The sequence below is a fragment of the Mirounga angustirostris genome, unplaced genomic scaffold, assembly GCF_029215605.1.
Source record: "Mirounga angustirostris isolate CCGP_5_RB_7025 unplaced genomic scaffold, mMirAng1.0.hap1 SCAF_1, whole genome shotgun sequence".
NCBI classification, from domain to species: Eukaryota; Metazoa; Chordata; class Mammalia; order Carnivora; family Phocidae; genus Mirounga; species Mirounga angustirostris.
The window spans coordinates 57,764,818-57,791,942 of NW_026991709.1; the positions used below are offsets into that span (position 1 = coordinate 57,764,818).

General features: G+C 41.6%; 1 protein-coding gene across 2 annotated transcripts in view; it reads right to left on the reverse strand.

Moving 5' to 3' along the window:
* The window catches only part of CCDC80 (coiled-coil domain containing 80), a 36,279-nt gene that overhangs the window by 4,136 nt on the left and 5,018 nt on the right, over positions 1-27,125 (reverse strand). The window contains exons 3-6 of one of the 2 annotated variants that reach the window (XM_054504174.2): positions 25,594-25,680; positions 20,694-20,850; positions 8,482-8,618; positions 6,685-6,833 (exon numbers count right to left, since the gene is read on the reverse strand). In XM_054504174.2, the coding sequence (XP_054360149.1) occupies positions 6,685-6,833; positions 8,482-8,618; positions 20,694-20,850; positions 25,594-25,680 (530 nt within the window). The remainder of the gene's footprint in view (positions 1-6,684; positions 6,834-8,481; positions 8,619-20,693; positions 20,851-25,593; positions 25,681-27,125) is intronic. The other variant, XM_045902862.3, reaches the window with a different exon arrangement.

The window sequence follows — 27,125 nt, forward strand, 5'->3', positions numbered from 1 at the left end:
CAAGCAGGAGGCATGATTACTGCTTCAAACAATAGAGGCTAGTGTAAGAAAGAGGAGTCACTTTGGCTGGTGGGTTTGCCTGTGCCCAGAATGGAAAACACTGGCCCTTAGAAATATCTCATAGTTCCTCAAAGCCATTAAACTGCATTTCCACATTTCTTGCACTTTTTCTGTTATAACTTCACGGTCTGCCTACTGTAGCATTTGCATGAAGCATCAGGCATGAGCCTGGCCACCATGCCGGGGGGGTCACTTGGGGAGACACAAAGCTCTCAGACGCCATGAAGACTGGCCAAAATGGTATGTTACACTGTAGCCACAGAAATAGGGAATCAGAAGGGAACTGAAGAAAACTCAAGTTCTAATAGAGTTCACTAGGGCTTGGAGGGAGTTAAGAATTGAATGTATGGACAGGAAACAGTAGAAAAAGAGAACTAAATTTAAAGTAGGTGATAGTGACAGGAAGAAGGAAAATGGGGAAGTGGCTCAAAGAGGTCAAGGAGGGTTCCTGGTAAAACAAAGCCCTAGGCATCTTTCTTGGTAGCTGGTGGTTCTTCCAGAAGCAAATGCAAGTTCTAAAATGTAGCCTACCATCATTAGTAAGAACCAACATTACAGAGTCCTCCTGTGAAGTGGGATGGGGCTATACCTAGAGCCTAGGATTTTAGCATGTATGGTAAACCTGTTTCTGCTCCAACACCGTAGGGTAGTAGAAAGAGCTTTTGTCTTATAACCTGAGTTCATGTTTCATCACTGCTAACTTTTTGGGTTCCTTGAGCATGTCACTGAGTTCATCGAAGTCTCAGTTTTTCCTTATCTCTAGAACCAAAAATAGCTTCTACTCAAAAGAGATGATAACACCTAAGAATGAAACTAAAACCCATCCATGTAAGTTGTCCATGTGATGGCGTGGATATAGATGGTGGCTTGATTTGTGGGCTTCTAGATGTAGAACTTTGTCTATCAATGGGCCTCGAACATTTGTCAGTCATAATGCCAAATGATAAGTGATTCAGTCCTTATGTTTGTGTCTCATTTCATAGCACACATTCATCTACACTGACAACATTAGAGATCAGTGAAGGCACGGCCTATTGTCTTCATTTTACAGATGACAAAGTGGGGCTTAGAGAAGTAATTTGCCTAGTAAATCAAAGAGGTGGTACCAATGGCTTCCCTAGTCTATCGCCCTCAGAGATCCTGAGGCGTGGCTGACGCAGCCGGGGTCCCTCAGGAGATAAATCTCGGAAGGAAAGAGGGTATGCATCCAAGGGCTAACAGTATGGAGTTGTCTCCAATCCCACTTTCACTGGAGGAGGGCTTGTGCTTTCTGCCTTCTGTGCAGACTACAGTGGGGTGTTAGTGCACTCGCTGAGCTGGAAGCCAGTTGATTATATTCATGACTTCTCTCCCTGTGCTCGTTCTAGCCTCACAGTGAACATGAGAGTTTTCAACCCCACAGAAAATGGCCTCTTGGGGGAATAGTGGTTTGGGTGAATGAGAGAAAATGATAGTCTGATGAAATACAACCTCTGAATGGACGCCTATAGCAAGGCTTGCCAAGGACTGCTTGCTGTGACATTACATTTGCTTCCTCTGCTTGTTTCTCTTCAAAGGGAAAGAAAAACTAAAACCTCCACTGAGGATAGGGAGATGAATGTATTTGGCATGGAGGAGGGGAGAGGAGCGTCTGAAACTGTCCGAGATCTCCTGGGAAAGGGAACAGTGACTGCTGTCAGATCACAAACATGGTCTCCTGCACCCTCCCTGCTTCCTTAGGACGCAGGCCAGCCCAGCACTGGCCCCCCAGCCAGCATCCAAACCAGGCCAGCCTCCTGGCCTCACACAGAGCTGCAGGGTATCCTCGCAGGAGCTATTTTGGGTGAGGTATATTTTGGCTTGTTTACCTGTGTGCACCACTGAATGCTGTCCTGATTGGACAGGGACAGGATCTGAGACTCCCTGTCGCAGACACAACTAGGCAAAGGTCATTTCCCCTAAGTAATGATTCTTTCTCCCACGGACCTTCACATTAAGATACAAGGCTCCGGCTCTGGACACTGAAGGAAATAACTTGCATAGGGGTAACAAGGGGTGTCAACATGGCCCACATCCTTATTTCGGACAAATTGTTCTCCTGTCACTTTAACTTATCAGTGAATAAAAATTCTGTGAGCTGCATGTGTGTGTGTTTTTGCTTCTCTTAACTGGAATTCCCAAATTAGTGTGCATTTGCCCACTCTTTGGGGCTTCTGTCTCAGAGGAATGTAATTATAGCCTGAACCAGATGAGTGTCACTAAAGACCAGACTGGCTTCAGAATCTGGTCAGCTGGAACCAGGCTGTATAGACTCACCAACAACTCAGCAAATTTGAAGGAAAATTCCGATTGGATACTCATTTATTTATAGAACTGCTATTTAAAAAAAAAAAATTTTTTTTTTTTTTCAGTTCTTTTTGCCTGGGTTTCAATCCTGAGGTGTTTACTAAATCTCCCCCTACCTCTCCTTTCACGACAAAGTTCTCTAACTAGGAGCTGAATAACTGGTCCTAATACTACTAATAGCCAGCATTTGTTGATGACTTACTTTGTACTGGGCTGTGTGCCATCATTACCTTTATTTTTATTTTATTTTATTTTATTTTTATTTTATAAAAAGATTTTATTTATTCATTTGACAGAGAGATAGAGAGAGCCAGAGAGCACAAGTAGGGGGAATGGCAGAGGGAGAGGGAGAAGCAGGCTCCCCGCAGAGCAGGGGATCAGATGCAGAGCTCCATCCCAGGACCCTAGGATCATGACCTGAGCTGAAGGCAGGCGCTTAATGGACTGAACCACCCAGGAGCCCCACCCCCCATCATTACTTCTATTGAATTTACCTTTCACAACAATCTTAAGAATAGATACACTCATTATCCTCATTTTGCAAATGAGAAAACCAAAACTCGGAGAAATTAAGTAATCAGCCCAAGGTCACATAGCTAATACATGGAGAAACCAGGAATCAAACTCAGGGCTGTCTTATTCATGCCTTTAGGTAATACACGATTCTACTTTAACTTTTAAGATCAATGATAATTATCAACACAGTGATTTCATGAGTTGTTACCACAAATCATGCATAGCTATAGGACATCCAAATTATAATCATATCCATTCTGAGTATCTACAGCAGATGCATGTTCCTGACATAGTACTGAATATTAAAGTCCATAAGCCTCTGACATTCGAATGAAAATACATTTACATATCATAGTGCCCTATCCAGTACAAAAGGCTTTAGATGAAAAATGTGCATACAAGTCTTAAAAATCAAAGATATGCCAAATTCAGATCAGTGATCAACCAGAATGAGCACAGCAAGCTTTGTATGTGATCAAAATTGAGATAATGTCAAGCCTTCCCTGTCAAGATTTGAAACCCATGACACAGTAATTATAAAAAAAGACAGCCTGCCGGGTGCCTGGGTGGCTCAGTTGGTTAAGCGACTGCCTTCGGTTCAGGTCATGATCCTGGAGTCCCGGGATCGAGTCCCGCATCAGGCTCCCTGCTCAGCAGGGAGTCTGCTTCTCCTTCTGACCCTCCGCCCTCTCATGCTCTCTCTCTATCTCATTCTCTCTCAAATAAATAAAGTCTTTAAAAAAAAAAAAAAAAGACAGCCTGCCTGGGGATGGTAAGAAAAATCTCTCGGAATGTCTGTAGCTGCAGGTCCCAGAGCTGGCCCAAATCCTTGGCTATAAATAACAACAATGAACTGGGTGGTAACTGCTGTACAGCGTGGGCAACCTGAGTTTACAGGGTTGGTTCAGCAGGTATGCATCTTTTCGTCCTGGAAGATTTAGAACTAAGAAGAGAAAGTTTTCAAAGAATCATAGTGATAATATATATTTCTAAGAAGGATCCTGGTCTTCTTTATATACATAATTTATGTTCTCATGAAACTTAAGAGAATTTGGCTTAATAAAATGACAACCTTGAAACTTTAAATTATAAAGTGTAATTGAGTAATTGGCTTAGATGTGTGGTTTTACATCGTGTGCAGGTACTAGAACATCTGAGAAGACTTTATTTTTTTTATTTTTATTTTTTTAAGATTTTATTTATTTATTTGACAGAGAGAGACACAGCGAGAGAGGGAACACAAGAAAGGGGAGTGGGAGAGGGAGAAGCAGGCTTCCCGCAGAGCAGGGAGCCCGCTGCGAGGCTCGATCCCAGGATCCCGGGATCATGACCTGAGCTGAAGGCAGATACTTTAACGACTGAGCCACCCAGGTGCCCCCTGAGAAAACTTTAGATTCACTGTATTTATACGATTACTGGATCATTTAAGTACTCAGCAAGGTTTTATTCGTTTATTTCAAACAATTCAAAAATACATATTAAATGTAAAATGTTTGAAATAATAAAATTGTTTAATTATTGAGTTTGCAAGCAAGATCAAACATTATTCAAAGCCCATTAAAAGTGATAACTAAAATTTGCTAGGTTATAAATAGAATAATAAGATTTAAAAGCCAAACTTAAAAGTTTGAGAGCTACGGTCTTAAATTTATAACTTGGATATATTTAACACTAATTGTGAAAATCAAAAGTAAACTTCTAAAGAATCTTATCTGCCAGAAGGAAGGAAGGAAGGAAGGGAGGAAGGAAGGAAGGAAGGAAGGAAGGAAGGAAGGAAGGAAGGACGGACAGAGGGAAGGAAAGAAGGAAGGAAGGCAAGCAGGCAGTCCGAGGGAGGGGAGGGGAGAGCAGGGGAAGGAAGGAAAAGGAAAAAGAACATCTCAAGGGAACCAGAAAGCTTTTATCATCAATCTTCTACATCAGTGCCATCGAGAGGGATGACCTTGGACCAGAAGTTGATGTTTCAGTGCACCCAAGACTAGACAAAGAGCCATCTGTCCAGTGGAGTGGCAGAGCCCTTTCTCAGCCAAGAGAGTGGCCTGAAGACTGAGTGGAGCCTCACATCCTTCTAAAGACATGCCCCTTCCATCTCTATTCAGATGCTTGCACTGCACTGAAAATTTGAATGAAGGAAGAACCTCAGGTTCCTTTCAGCTCTGAAATCCTGTGGTTTTAGGGATATCTCTCTTTGCTTCAAACCCAGGGCTTCTGGTTCCAAGACTAAAAATAATTCACATTATATTTTCAAAAGGAGTATTAGGTAAGAATGTGGACTTTGGGAGCTCAGTTCTCCTGGGGCCACCGAGTCCTAGAGCTGACACTAACTCAGTGTTGACAGTTATTTAATCTCCATTAGCCTCAGTTGTCCCATCTGCAACACAATAATACTTACAGTATTCAGATCCTAGGATTGTTGTAAAGATTAAACTCAGGAGGGAAGATGAAGTGTTTGGCACAGAGGCAAGCATACAAAAAGTGATCTCTTGGGACACCTGGGTGGCTCAGTTAGGTGTCCGCCTATTTTGGTTCAGGTCATGATCTCAGGGTCGTGAGATGGAGCCCCCTGTTGGGCTCTGTGCTGGGCATAGAGCCTGCTTAAGATTTTCTCCCACCCTTTCCCTCTGCCCCTCCCCCTGCTACCGTGCACACACTCTATCAAAAAAAAAAAAAAAAGTGATCCCAGCAACCCTGGGATGTAGTCAGGGCTACTTGTTAATATTCTCCATTATGGGTGATATTTTTAAGGCAGGTTAATTGAGAACCATAGAGAAATCAACATAGCTAGTAAATTGCAGACCCCAAATTTGGATGAACAATAAGTCCTATGCTCTTTTCACATTGTGAAGTTCTCTTTTAAGAGACCCAAGCCTCCCGAATCTAGAGGAATTCAGATGATCTATTCATCTACTAATCATAGAATCCTTGATTCTCCAACTCACATATGGAGAATATGCTCTATAAACACAAGTAAGAAGTTAACAGCTTCCAAGTTAATGAGTCTCCAAGTAAATGCTGCTCCATTTCTGGAGCCCCTTAGCCACACAGTCCAGCTAGGTGTGGGGGGTGCGGAGGGGAGATGTTACGCTGAGATCTCTGTGCGTTTATTTGTTGTCAGTGGAATTTCTGCCGCTTTGTACCTCCTAGGGCCCCAAAGGCCCTGTAGAATTTTTATCCAACATGGGGGAAGGGATGGAGAAGGGAGAAAGTGGAGCAATTGTTTAAATCAATCTTCTCTGTGTATTTATTGAAATTTTCCTACAATGGCTTTCAATAAACCCTACTCCCCAGGGAATCAGGGAGCTGGGTCAAGAGGATTTCTTCTTTTGAGGTCCTAGAGGGGGCTTTTGTTGTTTTCTGCACAGTTAGAAGGAAGTGGAAAATCAAGCAGAATGTTCTAAATCCTGTTTGGAACCAGAGGGGCCTAATAAATAAATATGTAAAATAAAAATGCTGTATACAAAGCCCTCTAAATTCACTGATGGAATAAATGAACCCTCCCAGGTCAGAATTCTCTATTCTGTGCCAAAATAGGAGCCATAAAGAGAGAAAAGACCTATCCAAAACCACCAAATCAATATTCAATCTTGGAGCTGACCCCAGTCAACCTTGCGACCAGAGCCCTTTCAAAAGACTAAGCCCAGTGGCCAGAGGGCTATGAAGCAGACAGAACTTCCACCAGGGAAGGTCTGCACACAGGTCTACTTTGTGTTTCCTTAGCCTTTGTATTAGCTCACCCAGAACACCTTCCCACCCGCCTCCTCAGGGACTTCAAAGGTGGGGTACCTGGATAGGAAGTTCTCCAATGACTGCTTCTTGTCTTCCTTGCAAACAATGCCCTCCTTCTTCTGCTTTTCCATGTCTTTGATTCGGGACTGGAATGTATCGATCAAATCGAACACAGACTTCATTGATATAGGCACTTCATAGTATTGCTGTTTAAGAACGAATAGAAAGCATATAGTGTATAAGGGTGTTTCCTCCCTCTATTTGGAGGATAGAAAGCCTGGGAGAATTCAAGAGAGCACTGGAGAAATCAGAGCCTGGAGGGTTCATTGATTTATAAACTAAACTCTCTTTTGCAAAAGTACCTCTGTTGATGTTTTGAGGTTCAGAATCCATGAAACAACTGTCCCTTACCTTTTATGAGAATTTTTTGCGTACCTTTTAGTGGAAAGGGTCCGTGCCTTCCTCATCACACATATTTTAGGTTCGCTTCCCTATTTCTAGGACTAAACTGGTTCCTGTTCACTACACCACTGAAGAGAAGGTGAGAAATACTATAAACAACACAGGAATGGAATAACCTGTTAAGAGTATCTGACTTGCACAATAAGGGTAATTTTCCACCAGAGGGAGGACTGTTCTGTGGTCATCAGGAATCCACATAAACCCTTTGTGATTCCCAGAGACTGTTTTATTGAGCAAGCGCCACTTAAAATTAGGTCATGTTTCTATACGTATTCTCAGAAAAAAGTTGGAATCCAGCTTCAAGATAATGCAATTCAGTTTCCTGGATCACAGCTGTCTGGACTTACAGCAGCAACCTAAGATGGATTTGGGGGCTGGATGAGCATAGGCAGCATAAACTAGAGAGAAGTCTGGACATAGCTTGGAGTTCTGCCCCCAGTGGGAATGTGAAATGTGAAAGCTGGCAGAGACCTTTGGGCCCATCTAGTCCAGCCCCTCACATTAGAGGTGGGGCAACACAAGTGAGGAATGGATTAATAAAAGGTCCTCTCTCCAGATCCAGAAGAATACTGCAGGTTGGATCAGCTATTCCTATTCCGTTAGTCCAGGTGACCTTTTTCCTGATGATTTTCACATAAGCCTGGTATGCTATTGGTGTACCAAATAGTTAAGACATGCAAGCTGGAGCCCGCCTGCATGGGTATGAAGCCCAATGCTAATTGGGTGAACTTGGGCAAGTTACTTAATCATTCTGGGTCTCTCTTTGTTCTTCTGTAAAATAAAGGTAATACTTGTTATTTATCTCAGAGGTTTGAGATAGGGATTGTAAACGGTTGACGTGAGTGCCTGGCATGCAGAAAACACTTAATAAAGTTAGATATTTTTGATAGTACTATTATAATTATTATTAGTGTTACTACATGGCACAGTTTTTCATGGGTCAGAACTTCTGTCCCTAAGCATAGGAAGAAAGTAGGTATAAAACCCTGCTGTCTTGTCCATGTTGGATCAGGAGGTAAACTTCCAGGCCCTTCCAGAGTAGGTCATGTTAAATCTGGCTTTCCTGAAGGAAGAAGCCAAATACTCTTCACCTTTTATCCTTTGAGCTTGGCACATCATAGCTATTCAACCAGTGTCTGATGAATGCATGACACTGAATTTTGTCTGAGTCAAACAGCTGGGCCACAGGAGGCCATCCAACCCAGCTCTTTCCATATACTTCATTTCTAGGCACAAATTCTATAGGGCGATGTGGAATATCTGAACCATTCCAAACCTTTCCACTTATAAAATAATCTGTGCCTATTCATATGTCTAATTGATTCATTGGCAAAAAATTCCAAGTTGTATTCAAAGGAATAGAACTGTATCATCTAAAACAGAAACCCATACCTTGACTCTAAGGTCCACATCTGTGAGCACCATGAAGAAGTCATTATAGGTCATTCCATACTCTTTCCTCAGCTCACCAATGAGATGCTGGTCTACCAAGTCCTCATCATCCACCACTCGCATAGGTTTTTCATTATCTTAAGGCAAGTGAAATGTGAATAAATATAGGTGCGACAAGACAGAAATAAGTGGGAAGCAAATGGGTGAAGGCTCTGGGTCTCCATCCTGAGTTAATTAGAACAGCTTTCATTAATTACACACATTCAACTAACATTTTGTTTGAACAAAAGTTTCCCAAGTGAATAAGTAAATATAGAAATAAATGAATAAACTAATTTTGAAAGTCAGTACTCTGACTGACTTGATCAAGCCCCACCTCTACCTACCTTAGTCGTAGTGAATCAGAATGAGCAAAGTGAGAGTGAAGGCAGCTGAGTCATCCCTGAAAGAAGACCGCCAATTCTACCCTGGGAATGAATCATCACCCCACCTCACCAAGGAGATTTAAAATTTATTTTAGTTTTAGTTATTTATTTAGTTGAGTCTAAAATCTGTGTCTTTTCCTCACTTTTATTAGAGAATCACCTTGGGACTCAGTGAACTATGTCATTGCTATAGAGAAAAATAAGCCTAGGTTCAAGCCTGGCCACAGGTTCATTTTAGCTCCAGAAATGTAGGGCTTTTCATAATACAAATGTTGTGAGTGAAGACAATTTCAAGCCAAGTGTTACTAAATATACGGAAGTTTTTAACCATTATGTATTTTTTAAAACATCAAGCCCTAAAAATAAATTACTATAATTTGAAATCATTCTTGAAGAGGTCACTAGGTTGATGGGAAGTATGAACATGGCAACTCCTATGTCTCTGGAAATCATTTTAACATTTCTGAGATGATAATGCTACTTCCCTCCCTTACATGTCACTGTGTTTCCCTCAACCTTACTAAAATATTTCTCTGCAAAATAATCCCCTGTACTTAAAAAAAAGTGAAAAAAAATTAAAGTTAGCAAATATGTGATAATATATTAGTGAAAAGAGTCTATCAGTTACTATCCACATTGCTACCCATGAATAATATTATAGTAGAAACAACCACAGTTTTGCAGATACAGAGGTTATAGAGCTTATGTACCATAGACCATTGCTCTTTTATGGATAAAAAGGGGATGATTACAATTTAACTATTACTTTGGTTTATTTGATTAGGATCATTGAAAGTATACAAACAAGGAACTTGATTTCCCCCAAAGCAGATCAAAACATGAGGAGAAAGAATCTATTTTCCTCCCCCAAATTGTGACAGTTCTTCATGCAGGGGGTTCAAAGACATGGGAGCTGATAGCTTATATGAAGACCAAGCACTGTCTGCAAAATGAAAAATGACATGCTTCATGCATATGAACTATTTTTTAAATGTATATTTTTCGCTGCCATTAATTAATTACAAGTAATGACAAAGAATTGCCAGATCCATGTTGGTTTTTGTTTAATATGTCTCATTGAGCAAAAAAAGCAAGTTGCTGAAGAAAATGTATAGTAAACGTTACTCTTGGTTAAAAGGAAATAAAGCAAAAGAAAACACATCTGCACAGGAATAGACGCCAGAGAATGTCCAGAAGGACATCTAGCTGGTAACAATGGCTGCCTCTAGGGAATGGAAAAGGTGAGGTGGAAGCTCTCATTGTTTATTTCACACACGTCTATAGCATTTAAAGTTTAACAAGAAGCATACTTTACAATTAATAATAATAATACTAAGGTAAATCATTAAAAACTGATTTAAAAAATGTTTTTAACAACTGATGTTTCTAAAATTTTACAAACAAGATTTTATCTGGAACCTAAGGATTAGCATTTTTAATTCCCAACATACAGTCGTTCATTCAACAAAATATTTGTTGCCAGTGTCCTGAGCTAAGTCTATGCTGGGCCCAGGATTCAGAGATAAGTAACTTGGATGGAGTTCAAGTTCCTAATTAGAATCAAAATTAAACCATTACATCTACCTAACAGAAAAAGTTACAAAAACCACTGAATGGCTGAGATGGAAGGAGATTGTAGTAGATTTCAAAGATGGCCCCGACTCATTACCCCTCTCTATACCTAGACTCTTTGCTCAGTAACTGCAGCTCTCATTAAGGTGAATGAGTTCAACTATCCTGCCCCTTGATTCTGAGCTCATCTATACAACTTGCTTTGGCCAATGCTAGCTGATGTCAGCACAAGTGACACAGACAGAGGTTAGAATTGGGCCTGTACATTTGGGATTGCTCTTGCCTCTACCACGGCCATGAGAACAACATCCACACTAGCCTTCTGAAAGCTAAGATACACCAAGTCACCCTGGCCCCAGCCCAGACAGGGCCAATCCAGATCAGCCAACACCAGTTGACCACTAACGTGTTCAAGCCCAACTAAGATCAGCAGGACTGCAAATACATGGACCAGCCTCACTGAGGCTCACCAAGCCCTGCCCAGATGAGCAGAACCCTACAGACATGTGACTGAATGTTTAATAATTATATGCCACTGAAGTGTGCAGGTCTTCTTTACAAAGCCTTATTGTGGCAATAGAGAAGTGATACAGATGTTATCTGGCACAACCCAGTCACATTATCAAGAAACAATAATATAGGAAACATTATATGGAACAGGAACTGAAGAAGACACTGTGGTGCGCTGTCCAGATCCCACCTTGAGAAGCAAGGCAGCTGTGAAGCTGAGCAGCTGACTCCCTCTCCAAAAATCACTCTCCTTGGAAAAGAACTGCCTTTCCCCCTGGTCACACACTTACTAGGGGAGAGCCCACATTCAATGGTTGATGAGGTGGGGAGGGGGTAGATCTAAAAGCTGTCCCCCTTGCCTCGAAGTGGACCACTCTGAAGGTTTGACTGCATTACAATTAAAATTCTCTCTCTGTTCTCGCCTATCCCTTACCTCTCATAAGCATTATTCCTGAGACTACTCCCCATTCACCCCATGCATGCAAATCTCAGAGTCTTAGAGTCTTTTTCCCAGAGGATGAACCTATCACAGAGCCCACGAGGGGAGCAACTTGCTCAAGTTCACATTAGTAGTTAATAACAGAGTGAGGGTGAAGCCTCAGGTAATAAGACTTCACTCTTCTCTAGTGTTCTCTCTAGTTTACCAAAATATGTCCCACTCAAGGATAGGAAGGACCTATGACCAAGATTCAAGCCAAACTTTGTTGTAACTGGGATACAGCAAGAAAACAATTTCATGGTCTGATTTCTCCTTTCAACTGAAATATTTTCTGAAACATTTTGACTCAACATTAAACATAAAACATTTTACACTTCCAGACTACAGAATATCTAAATCCCAAATGAACGTTTGTGTCAAGGAGGAGCATCCACCCCCCTCAAAAAACAATGAAAACACTGATCAACAGTGGCTGCAAAGATGGGCGCAGCTCTACCACAAGACAGAGTTCCCCTCTGGCCCAATTCTGAGCAAGGTATGTGCGAAGCCAATTCCCAGCTCAGCTGCCTGCCCTGCTCCAGGTCTCTGTTAACGCTCTGCATTCTGTGTCAGTTGGAGCTGAGACAGGACTGGGTGAACACGAGGCTCTCCTCAGTCTGGAAATGCAGCATACATCTGACAGCTTCTTGTTATATTTATCCAAGTTTTGCCAAAGCTCTCTAGTCCTCATTCACAGGGCTTAGAAGCAAACATTCTTTAGGACATCTCCTATAAACATCCTATAAACGTCCACATGATCTTGATCCAGCTAAACGGATTCCCAGATCCAGACTCATTTGGTGGGATTTGGCTATCCCACACAGCTTGTCCCTGACCTAAGGTGACTGAGGAGGCACAGAAGGGAGTGTGAACTCTGTCACATGCTGGTGGGGACTTGTCCTGCAAGTACAGCATTGGCTTGGGTTTCCATCCTTGAAGAACCTCAATTCCAAAAGTCAGTGGCCAATTTCACATTGCAGTAGATTCGTTCATGTATTTGTTCTTCCAAGTCTGACTACAGACGGCAATGACATTGCCGAAAAATTCCGCTCCAGTCACAACTAATTAATCACCAACTGGTGCCAGGCATTACATTTGAAGCTTCCATCCGAGATGGCTTCTTCTCTGTGATATTCATGGTATATCTCCTCCTCCTACCCTGTCCTACCTGAGTTTAGGCATTCTGCCAATGTCCCTGGACCACATCAGCCTCTCCCACTGCTTCAGAAGTTTCTTATCTCCTCTAGCAGTTTTTCAAAGCATGATCCACTGTCTACCTTCATCACAATCACCTGGGGCACTTGTTAACATTACAATCCTTGGATCCAGAACCATTGGATCAGAGTTGCTAGTCGTGAGGCCCAGGAATCTACATTTCTTTTAAAGATTTATGTATGTATGTATGTATGTATGTATTTATTTGAGAGAGAGAGCATGAGGAGAGGCAGCGGGAAAAGGAGAGAGAATCTCAAGCAGACTACACGCTGAGCACGGAGCCCGACTTGAGGCTCCATCTCACGAACCTGAGATCACGACCCCAGCTGAAAAGGAGAGTCGGGACACTTAACCGACTGTGCCACTCAGGTGTCCCAGGAATCTGCATTTTAACAAGTTTTCTGAGTGACTGTTATGCAGTCTAAGGACAGAGAACAAGGACAGGATAAAATCCAAATCTTAGGCTTAGCAACCAAGGCCATTTCTGTCCTGAAGTCAGCTGATCTTAGCTAGCTGATCCTTTAACTCTTCCAAATATTATGCTCCAGCTTCTGTTTTTGGTTTCTGGAAATACGCCTTCTCTTTCTGGAATGCTATCCCTACCCTTGTCCACATGGGATCTAAGTACCTGTCAACCTGTCTCTACCTCATCCGTGCACTCACAACACTTTTACATGCTTCTGCAAACATGCTTATCACCTTGCACTGCAAGTTGTTTATGCATCTGTCTTCCCACTAGATATGAGCAATTCATCAATAGGGACTGACCTTTGATTATCTTCTAAATCCCTGCAGCCTGGCACACATAAACACTAGGTACAGATCTGGTAATCACAAAATCTCTTCCCTAAGAAAGATGTCACGTAAAAAGAAAAAAAAAGAGGGTAGTGAGGGATAAAGAAGGTGAGCAATTCTGAGTCTATACAGAGAACCCATCGTTAAACCCTTGCACTTCCTTTATCTTGTGAGCCTATAACACAGCCATTCTAAGTGTAATTTGAGACTCATCATATAGATTTATTTTCTAAATTTGGGTTTTCATGTATAAGGTCTTATAATTGTATTGCTCATATTTTTAATTTTCTATATATCATGATCTTTTGACATCTTAAAAACCCTTTCTGACTGGGGAGAGACTGACCCTCCCAAGGCTAGCCAATTCTTAGAGACAGCAAAAGGTCCAGCCTGCAGCAGCTCTCTTAAATTCAAGCCATCCAACCTAATACCCTACCTCCTGGATCTGGCACATGCACCCCAGGAAACAGTATTCCTTTGCTTTAATCATCCCAGGGTCAGGTACCAGGCAACTAGGGACCACCCCTATAGCCCAAAGCCTGCTGAAATCATTCAAACTAGCCAACCAGAAACTATTCACCATGTCCTGCCCTGCCTTTCTCTTGGGAACCCCGGGGATAAAGGCAGTGACCAAGGCTCTCCCCTCCTTGTTCTGCTTTCAGACCCAACCCAGGCTCCTCTTGTGGCCCTGGGAGGCATACTGCTCTTTCCTCTCTGGGACCCATGAGCAATAAATTCTATTTTCCTTTGGCATTCTGATCTTTTGAGTGTCATTCACTGTGCTGCCCCATTCATCACCATACCTTAATAAACCCTGTTGGAGGGGAGGGTAACAGGCAGCATAGATAAAGTGTGTTTATATGGCATTTAAAATATAACTATCCTATTCAAGAAGTCAGCACAGGCCAAAGCTGTGGATAAATCTGAAAGCAAAGACTCCAGCAGAAGCTGAATTGCTTTGATCTCAAGAATATTTCTGGGATTGCTGAGCAGTCTGTAGTAGATTAATCTCAGTTAGGATAACCCTGGGCTCCACCGATGGGATTTACTTTCTTTTGATTGGAAACAGATCAATTTAAATGACTTTGTAGTTGATTCCCCTCCTCCTATTTTACTGTTTGAGTGGGTTGGTTGCCTGCCTACCAACCCCTGTGAGATGAGTGTCTGGATTAAACCTATAGGTGGGACTAGCCCGGCCATTCCTGATCACAAAGTTGCTGCTTTCACTTGATCTCTAGAAAGAGCAACTTGTCCCATCAATGAAGAAAGTGTCCTGCCAGGTTCTTTTCTGTTCCACAGACTAACTCTACCAAAACTTAGAAGTTATTTAAAATTTATTTGAAAAATATACTTAGAAATCTTTAGTGACTCCACATGGTTTACCAAATAAAGTTTGGATTCTCTGGCCTGGTATTTGGAATCCTCTAAAATCTGGTGCCAGCCTCTTTTTCCCTCTGTTCTACACTTAATCTTCTGCTCTCAAGCAAACCTAGCTGCAAATCAGAACCACTCGAGCAACGTTTTAAAAATATAAATTCCCGAACCTTATCCCCAAACTGGCTCAATATCTTGGAAGGGGGAAGGGAGCCAGAATCTGAATTTTCATCCTCATTTATAAAGAGTACCTATAAATTGAGATTAAAAAGAACAATCCTGGGGCACCTGGGTAGTGCAGTTGGTTAAGCGTCTGGACTCTTGGTTTCAGCACAGGTCATGATCTCAGGGTCATGAGACTGAGCTCCGCATCAAGCTCCGCGCTCAGCATAAAGTCTGCTTGAGATTTTTCTCTCTCCTTCTGCCCCTCCTGCTCATGCTCTCTCTCTCTCTCAAATAAATAAATAAATAAATAAATTTTTTTTTTTTTAAAGAACAATCCAATAGAAAAATAGGTAGAGGACACTAAAAACAAAATATAAATGCTTCCTAAACATATGAAAAGATGTTCAATCATACTCATAAGAAGAAAAATGCAAACCAACAACACACTGCACTAAGATATCATTTTTCACATACCACATTGGCTAAAAACATTCACAAGTTTGGTTATACACTCTTGTTGGAGAGGTTTAGGGAAATAGACATACATGCTAGTGGGATGGCAGTATGATACGCCTTGTGTGGAGAGAAATCTGGTGATATCTAACAAAGCTAAATACATTTTCCACTTGGCCCAATAATCCTGTTTCTCAGAATTTATTGTAAAGATATACCCACATAGATAGAGTGACATAGGATAAGGTTATTTACTGTGAAATTGCTTATAATAACAAAATACTGAAAATAATCTAAGTGCCCATTAACAAGGTGACTGGTTAAATAAACTGTGGTAGAATTTTATAATGGCTTAATAAAGAATGAGGACAATTTCTATATACTCATAAGGGAAGGTCTTCAGGAAATATTTTTTAGGTGAAAAAAGCAAAGTTCAGAGTAGTATAAATACTATATTTTGTACTAAAGGGGGGATATAGGTGTTTATATTTATTTGTATTTGCATAAAGAAGCACTAAATTCATAAATAAGAAATCATAGGGGTGCCTGGGTGGCTCAGTCATTAAGCGTCTGCCTTTGGCTCAGGTCATGATCCCAGGGTCCTGGGATCGAGTCCTACATCGGGATCCCTGCTCCGCGGGAAGCCTGCTTCTCCCTCTCCCACTCTCCCTGCTTGTGTTCCCTCTCTCACTGTCTCTCTCTCTGTCAAATAAATAAATAAAATCCTAAAAAAAAAAAAAAAGATAAATGAGAAATCATAAAGATACCTATGGGGCAGAGATTAATAAGGTATAGGAGTCAGGAATGGGTGTAATGCTTATCTGTGTATACCTTTCTATGTAACTTTGACTTTGGAATCCAAAAAAATGCATCATCTCTTTAAGAAATTAAATAAAAACAAAAAGTACTTTGATGGAGTCATCACCTATCAAAAAATCTCCATTTTCAAGGCCTCTCCAATAAATCAGCCCACTTTTTAAAATTCTCTGATGTTTACAGCTTCTCTAATGACTGCAATTGGAAGAGCTTAACCTTCCACCACATTCTTCAAGCACTGTTTTGTATGGTTGACTTATATCAGGTGCTTTTTGTCCCTTGATCATCAGGGGTTGATCTCGACACTGATGCACTTGAGAGGCAGGAGGTTGGTGAAATGGGATGACTGAACAAGCTGGGGGCAGGCTCCCCAGCCTCCAGGGCACACAGTGATTGATAATCAGAGACTGAATAAACAGAGAGGGACACCCAGCCAGTGTCTGGAAATCGGATCCCTCACCCAGCCTGGCCTCCCAGCACAAGGGGGCAGCTGCCAGACTTTGTCACCATGATGAAAGGAGGAGCTGGGGCAAAGGGTCAAATTTTCAGGTGCTCCTGAGGGGAAGTGACATTTCTGCATTGTTATGGAGCAGGCGAGGCTTGTCCATAAAAAACAATTCTCTTCCACAGGATCAGAGACAGAAAGAGAATATTAGGCTGAAATGGAGTCTATCATTCTCACCTATAAAAGGTATTTTAGAAATTCACCCATGAATTTCTTACTCATATGACTATGGAATCATTTTTTCTCCTGTTGTCACATTCCAGCTGCATCCCCATCAACTTTCCACCTCATTTTTCACCGAATACCCTCAAACTTGTCTTCCTTCAAAGGAAGCTTGCAAAGAACTTCCTTTGCCCATAAAAATGTCTTGTATGTTCTAGCCCGTAAAAGCTGGTGATTGAATATCACTGTCAAATAGTTTTCATCCCTGTATCTTGCTAAGAGAGAAACATGCCTGCCGTGTTTTCCCTTTATTTCTCTTTCCGTTCTGCAGTAAAGCGCCTTTATTTTTTTTTAAATTTATTTGAGAGAGAGAGAGAGAGAGCATGAGCAGAGCAGAGAGGCAGAGGTGGAGGGAGAAGGAGAAGCAGACTCCCCGCTGATGCAGGGCTCGCTCCCAGGATCCTGGGAGCATGACCTGAGCCAAAGGCAGACGCTTAACTGACTGAGCCACTCACGCATCCCAGTAAAGTGCCTTTAGCCAGCTACTTCTTCCTATCTGGCACACTTTGTCTATAATCCATCCTCTTCATATATACACCAATTTTTCTATCCAATTGATATTTTAAATACCACTAACTGAGAATGCTTTTATGTGCTATGTTTTTCTAAACTCTCATGTATAATATTAGCTTGGATGGCAAAACCAGATGGGTTTATTCTTCATTACAATTTGCTCAGGCAGAGTGACTTTCATTAGGCTAATGACTGCAATCTTAAGGTAAATTTCCTGATATTTGTAGGGCCATCATCTGTAGTCCATATACATTTAGCAAAATGGACCAGCTGGTGAGTACAGCCTACAGTGTAGTTGGATGTGGGTCTCTCTTTTTAAGGCCCAGTAAAAGTCTGGAAGAGTAGAGAGTGCTTGATTTATTTTTAAGGAAAGTAAGGCCATCTGATAGATTTCCAGCTGAAAATCGGTCAAGGCTAGAGTTTGGTTCACTGAGTCCATGGTGCATGCCAATTCCTGTTTTCCCATGGCTGGCTCCCAGTCTTGGCTGAAAATTCTATGGCCTTTCCCATAAGGAGGGTAAGCTGGGACATAACACAAGGAGAGAAAGGCCTTCCAGGAATTAAATGAGGAACAAAATAGAAGGCCCCCCAGATCATGTCCAAGCTGCCATTCAGTGAGAGGCAAACACCCAATGCACAATACCTGACTTCCAATAGGGCAGGAAAAACCCCTCAGTGCCTCTACTGCTCATATTCAATCCAGATGTCTAAAAAAACCAGCAGGGTTAATGCTAAAAACTTGCCAAGGCAACACCAGATGCTTGTAACAGTTGGGACCACATAGAGGCTGAAGCAGAACAGATAATGATTTTTCCAAACTTCTCCGAAATAAAGAATGAGGATTCTTTGGGCAACACATTTGACACTGGAAACACCTGGCAGGGGAGGACTTTCATCGCCAGCCAGCACCAGTTTCTGCACTGGATTGAATACCTACTTCCTCTCTAGACATCTGGATTGTAATTAAGCTCACTGGCTCTTGCTACTATTTGGAAATCCAGAAACAAATGGTTGAATCTCGATTAAACACTAAATAGGTGGCTTTGCAGTCTTAGTCTTGTGGGCTTTGGTTTTATTACCAGGAGCAGTAATGCACCTTGTGACCTGGGAGGGCACTTGTGAGGGTTCCCTGTCAACGTTCGGTAATTAGCTGAAAGCAATTACAAGTGCTTTTTAATTATAGGTGCTCTAGTCCCTGTGACAGCTCAGAGTTCCAGATGCCTGCCAGAAAAAATGGTGATGATTGTGACCACATAATAGTATTCATTATATGGCAGATACTTATAGGCCTTATCTTACTAAATCCTCACCATAGCCCTTGAAATAGCTATAATTATTTTCTAGGCTGAAGCTTAGGAAGCAATTTGCCCAAAGTCACACAACAAAGAAGTTGGGAACTGGTCTGTTTGACTCTAGAACTCGTTCTGTGTCTTCTGTTTGTACGATTATTGTTGTTGTTGTTAAGGGCTCTGTTGTTGTTGTTCTCCCTCCCAAACATACACTCAGCACAGGGATGAATGTCCACAAACCAGTCACTGATCTCCAGTGTTTTATGATGGGACATTGGAAAGGATGGTATTTATTTGCCTTTGGAGCTAACTCAGGGGAAGGTGAGCTAATAAAAATAGAGAATGCATAACTGAAACTTCATATCTGAATAAATTCTAGAGACCTGCTATATAATATTGTGTCTATAGTTATGACTGTAATACAATACTGTATCGTGCAATTAAAAATTAGTTAAGAAGATTGGACTCAGGGCACCCGGGTGGCTCAGTTGGCTAGGCATTCTACTCTTGATTTCAGCTCAGGTCATGATCTCAGAGTTTTGAGATTGAAAACCATGTCAAGCTTTGTTCTGGGCATGGAGCTTGCTTAGGGTTGTCTCTCTACCTCTGCCTCTGCCCCTCCCCATCTCTCTGTCTCACTCTTAAAAAAAAAAAAAAAAGGTTGGGATCACATGTTTTAACCACATTTTTTTTTTTAAAGTAGGCCCCACGCCTAGTGTAGAGCCCAACACAAGGCCTGAACTCATGACCCTGAGATCAAGACCTGATCTGGGACCAAGAGTCAGACGCTTAACCATCTGAGCCATCCAAGTGCCCCTTAACCACAATTTTTAAAATATGATTTAGAAGCTAGACAATATCCAAACCAAATTGGCATTATCATGACATAATTATGACTGCTATGTGTTCTATTGCATCAAGATCACACAACAGAAAAATCTGTGAGATAATGTGTTATATATATTGAAGTTAAATGTTAACTAATGGGGAAAATATGTTTTATATTCTTTCCGAGGAAATGTATTTTATGAAAAATATGCAGGATCTGCAAATGGTGAAATATGAAGAACTTTCGTTGTAGTTAAAAAATTTAAAAAGTAGAGAATGCATGAAGGGAAAAAGTTTTTTTGTTTTTTTTTTTAAATATAAAGCCCCAGAGATGTAATAATTATAAAAGAAACTGGGTGAGTCAGATCTGGGGCTTCTGACTGTGACCAAACTACTCACAGTAAGTCTTGCAACATTCCCATGAGAACTGCAAGGAGTTAGCTGCCCAGCGCTGAGCTGTATACCTCATGAGCCTCACATACACCATTAATATGAAAAATTGTGAAAACTCTACATTCAGCCAAATTCTGCAGCTCTCCAAAAGGACTTGGGTGCAATTCAGTCCATATTTTCACTAACTTTTCATTTAGCTGAACAGCCTTTCTCAGCCCTCCCCACTCTTGCCAGAGTCAAGTGCCTCCAGGGGCCTGGCAGGTTCCCATCTGTGAGTGACTCACCTGCAGCATCAGGGTGGCAGGAAGATCAAACGATATTATTCACAGGTAAGAAGACTCTGGATCCAGAAGAAACTATCTACATACCTTCCTGGCTCTCCCACCACTGTATTACTTCTCCTGTTTTTCTCCGCCTCATTGACTTTCAAACCATAGGATGCTTGCATATTTTTTTCATTGTAAAGTGCCAAAAACTTACACCAGAACCATCCAGAATAGTTACATAAAGAGGTAGGTAAACTGACCTTTGTTACCACAAGGAAAGAGCCCTCTGAACATCTGAATTTTCCTCTTAATTCCCCGCTGACCTCTCCCATAAAGTTTGTCTCACCTTAGGTACTAGAAAAACAATAATGTAATTAAAATGTTTAAGAGAACCTAGCTGGAAGTGGTCAATTTTCATGGTGCTGTTGTTGACAGGGCCAAAGATGGTGATCACGGAGATTTTCCGGGTGGCCATCTTGCAGAAACTTTCCAGATACTCATCTCGCTGCTGCACATACATGTTGTTCTCAGCCTTCGGAGCTGTGATCAGCTAGAGGTGGGAGGAGGCAAGCAAACATCAATTCACAGTGATAGTTGTACACAGAGGCAAAATCCAAAGGGCTAATTTGGAATAGAGGGCTGGCAGTGACTAATGCTAAAGTCAACTAAACTAAAGTGTTCTATTGAATAGTTAGCATAACTGGCCCCAAAACGGTCCATTTGGAAAGGCCCCTGCTCCGAATACCTTGGAGTTTTCTATTCCCTCTAGTTCTCTTTAGTACTAGTCTTCATGGGTCCTAGCTTTCTCATTAGTGAACTCTGCACAGGAATACTTATTTTTACAAGGCTGTTGTGGACATTACATGAATACTGGACAGGTAATAATAGTGCAGTAAGTGCTATCCCCCTTCCTTCCTTTTGGTCTTTATTATCCTAATGGGCTGCTCTTGTGAACGGAGTGGTTACTACTTTTTTTTTTTTTTTTTTTTATGTCCCACAGGGTTGAGAGAGCTTCATAGCCATTGTAACTTCAAATCCATGCATAGGGGCGCCTGGGTGGCTCAGTCGTTAAGCATGTGCCTTCTGCTCGGGTTATGATCCCAGGGTCCTGGGATCGAGCCCCGCATCGGGCTCCCTGCTCGGCGGGAAGCCTGCTTCTCCCTCTCCCACTCCCCCTGCTTGTGTTCCCTCTCTTGCTGTCTCTCTCTCTGTCAAATAAATAAATAAAATCTTTAAAAAAAAAAAAAATCCATGCATAGATTCTATTTCATTCTTACCATACTTCACTAGGCAACCTTGCAGAAAGTTTTTAGGATGGACCTTTGGCCTATGTTTTGTCACACAGAATATATTCATTGTCACACTGGGCCTGTACAGAGCTCGTGGTAGACTTCTTTGACACTGGAGTCTGCCCCAGCAAGATGGATTTTGCTCTTTCGGTTCAGCCTTCTGTAATTTAGGCCTGGCATTTTTCAATGAGCTCCTGTGTGTCTTTTAAGCTCACTGTGAACCCCAGACTGAGCAAAAGAAAGAGACGCTATAGTCACCAGAGTCATCTGGAAAAGCATATTTTATAATTTTGGATAAAAGGAGGATATCCTTCATTTTTAGGGCTCCTGTTGAATGCTCTAAGACTGTCTCAATATTTCCATCTAACTGGATATAAAAGCTTTTCTACTTCCTTGATTATTTTTGTAGGCTTTTCCTGAGCCTTCTCCAATTTTACCAGGTTCTTCATGAGCAGAGACCAGAGCTAGGTACCACACCCCACGAGTGGGTGGGCATGGTGCTGTTCACCCTGGAGGTGGAAGAACGTGGAATTTCATTCTGATGACGAGCAGGTCTTTGCTGAGCTCTCTGACCTTAAATAGCTCACTAGGCTGTTGTCTGTATGAACACTGTCTATTCACCCTTTGCTAACTCATCACTTGGCTTAGAGACCAGCCTCTATACACTTTCTCAAACCTGACCACATTCAAATTTATCAGCCACTTTTCTTCTTACCATCTAACCTTATAAAATATTTCTGAAATTTGTGGCTATTAGCTTGACATTTTTCAGAGGGCAAGTCTCCATGTTGTTATTGTTAATCTCTTCCAAACACTTTATCGAAATGGTTAATAAATCTGCTCCCAGCTTGATACTGCTATTTTTCCTTCTCTGTCAGAGATGTGTTTATTGTTTCCTGCAGGCTTTCCCTTTTAAAAATTCCCTGTGCTATACAAAATACTATCCCTTGTGGAAATCAAAATGTTCAAAAAGTTCAATAACTTTTGAGCAGAACATTAACGAAGATTTTTCTGGGATGAAGCTATTTTTTTCTCAGGTTATTATTTATTTAAGTGGTCATGATTTTGTTTATTTTTGATTTTGTGTTTATATGCCTGTTCAGATGGACAGGGTGGGTAGAACATGCTGATTTTAGAAATGTAATTTCCCAAGAGAAAAAATAATATTTTTCCAAATTTATTCATTGATTCATACTTAGCCTTAAAAAAAGATTTAAAGTGGCTATAAAAAATACGGTAATAATATTTTTGCTTTGTTTGTTAGTTTTTAATTGGTTTTATGACATTTGAACATATTTCTTCAGGTTCTGATGGTGGCCCATATCTTGGAGCTTTATTTTCAGTTGGTATGTTTTAGGTTTTTCTTTCTGGCCATTCTTTGCTCACAAACACACTATTTTGAAATAAATGAATGTTTAAGTGAAAGCACAAAGTAGCCAGAAACAAAGGGAAGATTTAGTGGTAATGGTTTTGGATTCTCTTTTCTAAATGAAGGATATACCCAAATTAGAATATATTTAGAGGAGTCTCTAGGGCACAGCTGCCCATGTGCTAGATGACTGATAATTACCTGTCTTTGTAACTTCAAATCCATACATAGATTCTACTTCATTCTTATTATACTTTGCCATGGACCTTTACAGCACATGGACAGACCATGATAGGACAGGATTTCAAGAGTCCTCACAGCTCTCTCTGGTCTGTTTCTCCCTCTTGTGAATAACAGAACTTCAGACAACATAGAATCATACAGAACCTCATCCTCCCCTGCCTGGCAGCTTCTCTCAGTACCTCTGAACACAGTAGCCTTAGGCCATTGGATACCCAGTGGGAATCAACATAAATAAATAAAGAGCCCTGATGTTTATTTTCACCTCAGGACCTGTGCCCTGGGATGCCTTAACCTACCCGTGAGGTGACATTTATTTTGCATGACTCACTTCCTCCCTCCACAACCTGGCCCCAGGCTCTCTCTTGCTAACCTTTCCTCCTATTCCTCCCTTACATGACCTCTTCCCTCTGTAGCCAGACTCATCTCCGTTATGAAATGAAAGGAATCTGAGCAGAGGGGCACAGAGAAAGGGTGAGTGTAGTCAAGGTGGGAGGGACTGCATTTGCTCCTAATTCAACGCTGGCTACCTTGTAGCCTCAACAAAGCCACTTAACTTTCTGAACCTTGGCTTTTGCATCTTTAAAATGGAACAACTTTCCTGACAATCGTAGTGAGAATCAGGGAGAAAAAAAAAAAAAAAGTATATGTACCCGCTGTGTGCACACAAGCACCATATGTGTATGTTGCCTCTGAAGAGTTGACTCTCTTTCCTTCCCTTGCCTTGGCCCCTATCACCCCTTCCACCCAGAAAGCTCTCCCCTACCCTCCACCTTAACTGCATGCAAGCAGTCTTCAAACGCAGCATCCTCCTTAACATCCTTCCTAGCCCACGATGGTCACTTTCTCCTTTTAATTGCTGTTCAAATACTGGCCGATGTTCCTCAGTTTCCATAGATCACTCCAGCCAGAGGAGAGGAGGAGTGGTCCCCTGCTTAGGAATGTCTAGATGCCGTCCGCGAACCAGCTGCTAAAGACCCCTCTTCCCTTGCATTTAATCTGTTGCTCGAGCTTGCATCAGGGACAGTAGAGGAGGTCGATCACATGAACATATTTCAGCCACTCTCTCCCTGTGTGCTGACACCTCCGTCCCATTCGTTGTCAAGTTTGGCAGTATTTTCAACGGTGTTTCAAATGGTAACCGTGTCCAATCCTCTCTTCCTAAAAAGAGCATCCTAGAACTTCTCAGTAAACATTATTGTCTGACACTTGGCCTCCTTCCAGTTTGGCGGTGATAAATCAGGGCATGTATCATGGATTCAGAATTGTGTTGTGGTTATTTTTTAATGTTTCTATTCCAACTGGTGTGTTGGCACAAGGAGCCTCCAAATATAATGAAGTCTGTTTGCATAAGTAAAGGGAGCAAACAAGAGTGGGAAGATGCTAGGGGGAAGATATTTTAAGTCTCAGCTTATTCTAAGCACTGTGTTAAGCTCAAAACACTGGATTTTTACAGGATTCTGAAAAATAACATCCAAGCTAGTAGTACGTCTTAGTAAAGCAGAGCTTTATAACCCTTTCTAAAATTAAACCAAATAAATAGATTGTTGTCCCAATATCCAAAGTTCTGAGGTAGGGTTAAAAGTAAGAACCTGGTTGAATTATAGGAAATTCAGTCTCCAGGTGCTTAAACTTGATCTTGAGTCTATGTAATTCCACGTTATGAGGACTCTTGCTAGCTGACAAGTAGGTACATCTCAGGGCACAAAATGATGGCTTTTCAGCTCTACTCCATATAGTCCATCGTTTTAGCGATAAACGGCTTTTCTCTATTCTTACTGTTGTCAGCCCCAAACTGACACCAATCAGTCTGAGGGGTTAAGTCAACTGGGATTCAATCTATTGTTCTCGACTGACCCCCAGGCAAGCCGGAGGGCTCAGGTGCAGAGAACCAGCTGGTCATCAAGGTCGGAAACTCTACACTGTTGCTTAGCACAAAATGTTGACAATTGATAGACCTTATCTGAGTAATTTAAGTTTAAAAGTGAATTTATCTGAGTAATTTAAGGTTATCTGAGTAATTTAAGGTTAAAAGTGAATTTTAAAACATCTGTATTGATTAACAGGATGATTTCTCAGTTTCTCCTTCACTTTCTGGCATATGCCCATTGAAGGCTCACACCCATAGAATGCAGAATGGGGGGAGTGGCTGGAGTATGAATTTTAAAATCAAACGGACCCAAGTTCTAATTCTGACTTGGCCATGTATTAGCTGCACACCTTGGGAAACTTCTCAATTTCTCTAAGCTTCTTTCCTTGACTGTGTAGTGGAGTTAATGAGTCCCTCCTCATGGGGTTGTTATGACAGTTAAACCACACAGCTTTGGCAAAGCACCTTGCAGGATGTGCCTTTTTCTGTTTATAGGCTGAGAGGAAGGGGGTTTGAAGGACTGACCTCTGGTCTCAGAATAGGACACCTGGTTCTATCTGTAGGTCCTGGAAGGCCCCTTGGATGCTGTTCACCATGGTGGCCATTGTTTCTCTAAAAAATGGATTAAGTAGCGGTTACATGATGTTTTCACATCTAAAGAATGATACAGATAAATGTGAAGCCCTGGGGGTTTATGATACATCGTAGCTGGTTACTGAGAAACTGCAAAGAGGAGCTAAAAGTCCTGCATGACTTCTTGGAATGTAACCTCGTTTCAGTTTGAACACACTGGGTTCGTTGAGGCCAGTTGGAGGTATATGTTGTCAGCCCCCCCTTTACAGCTTGGAGAATGTTAAGCCTTAATGAATATTAATTGAATCGTGGCACTTCCTGAATAACATCAGCATGTATAGTAGGAAAAAATGAGTGGAAAAAAGATAAAAGGCACCAACCAGCTCTTTCACCCAGAAACCCAAGTCTCCTCTCTGCCTGGTGAAACAGATTTCTTTTCTCTCCATCTTTTGATATTATATCATGTTTACTTCATCTTGTCTTTTCTAATCCATTCCTATTTTAGATATTATCTCTTTAGGAAATACATTTCTGATATGATCATCAGCTGGGCACATGTGGGACGGCGAGACTGAACTGCCTCTTGTTGGTACTTCCTTCTTAATAACAAACTTGGTTCTCTTGCCAGCCCCAGAGAGCAATGCTGCCATGAACCATCCCAGCTGGTTTCTGGCTTGCCTCACATGACATCAGCAGAGGCTGTCGTTTGAATTTCATTTGCTAGAAATTTATGATCAGGGATACTGTTTAAAGCAGAAAATACCCAGCTGGGCTTTCAAATCCCTGACTAAGGGAGTAGAGTGAAAGGGGAGAAATGAAAGGCATGACTAATATCAGGGATAGAGTATGAAAACCTCTTTCTTTGCACTCACAAACCAGGGGTAATGGAAGTATTTGCCAGATGGGTGCACAATTACAATCCTGACATTTTACCCATGATTATTTTCCCCCTGCTTAAAACCTGCCCATGAAGAACACTTCGCCCGCCCTGTTGGCTAAATGGCCAGGGTTGGGTGATGTGCTTTAACAGGCTGGACAAAGTCCTGGGTCCTCGGGAGGAGCACAGTGCGCGAAGGCTTGCCTACACCTCAAAGGGAGCAGTTGGCTCCCTTAGGTTCTGTAACAAACATTTAAGTACCAGGTAGAATTAATTCTCCTCTGAAATGAATGGTTCTTTTGGCTCCGACTAAAATATTCTCATTTAAATTTATGTACTCTGAAAATAACCAAGTAGCTGTTAAACTACTCTAGCAGACAGCCTATCCTCTGCTAACTAAGTTATATACTTTAAGGCTCTGGTTAAAAATGACTAAAATATACAAAAAATGCATAACAACACACACACACACACAAGCCTGTAGAATCAATGAAAACTTACGTTTTGTTCTAATGCATAGGGGCACCATTGTGGAACAGCTGAGAGAATTTTGGGACGTGCCCCACCCATGATAAACACCACCAGGGACTCTGCTCTGAGTGACATT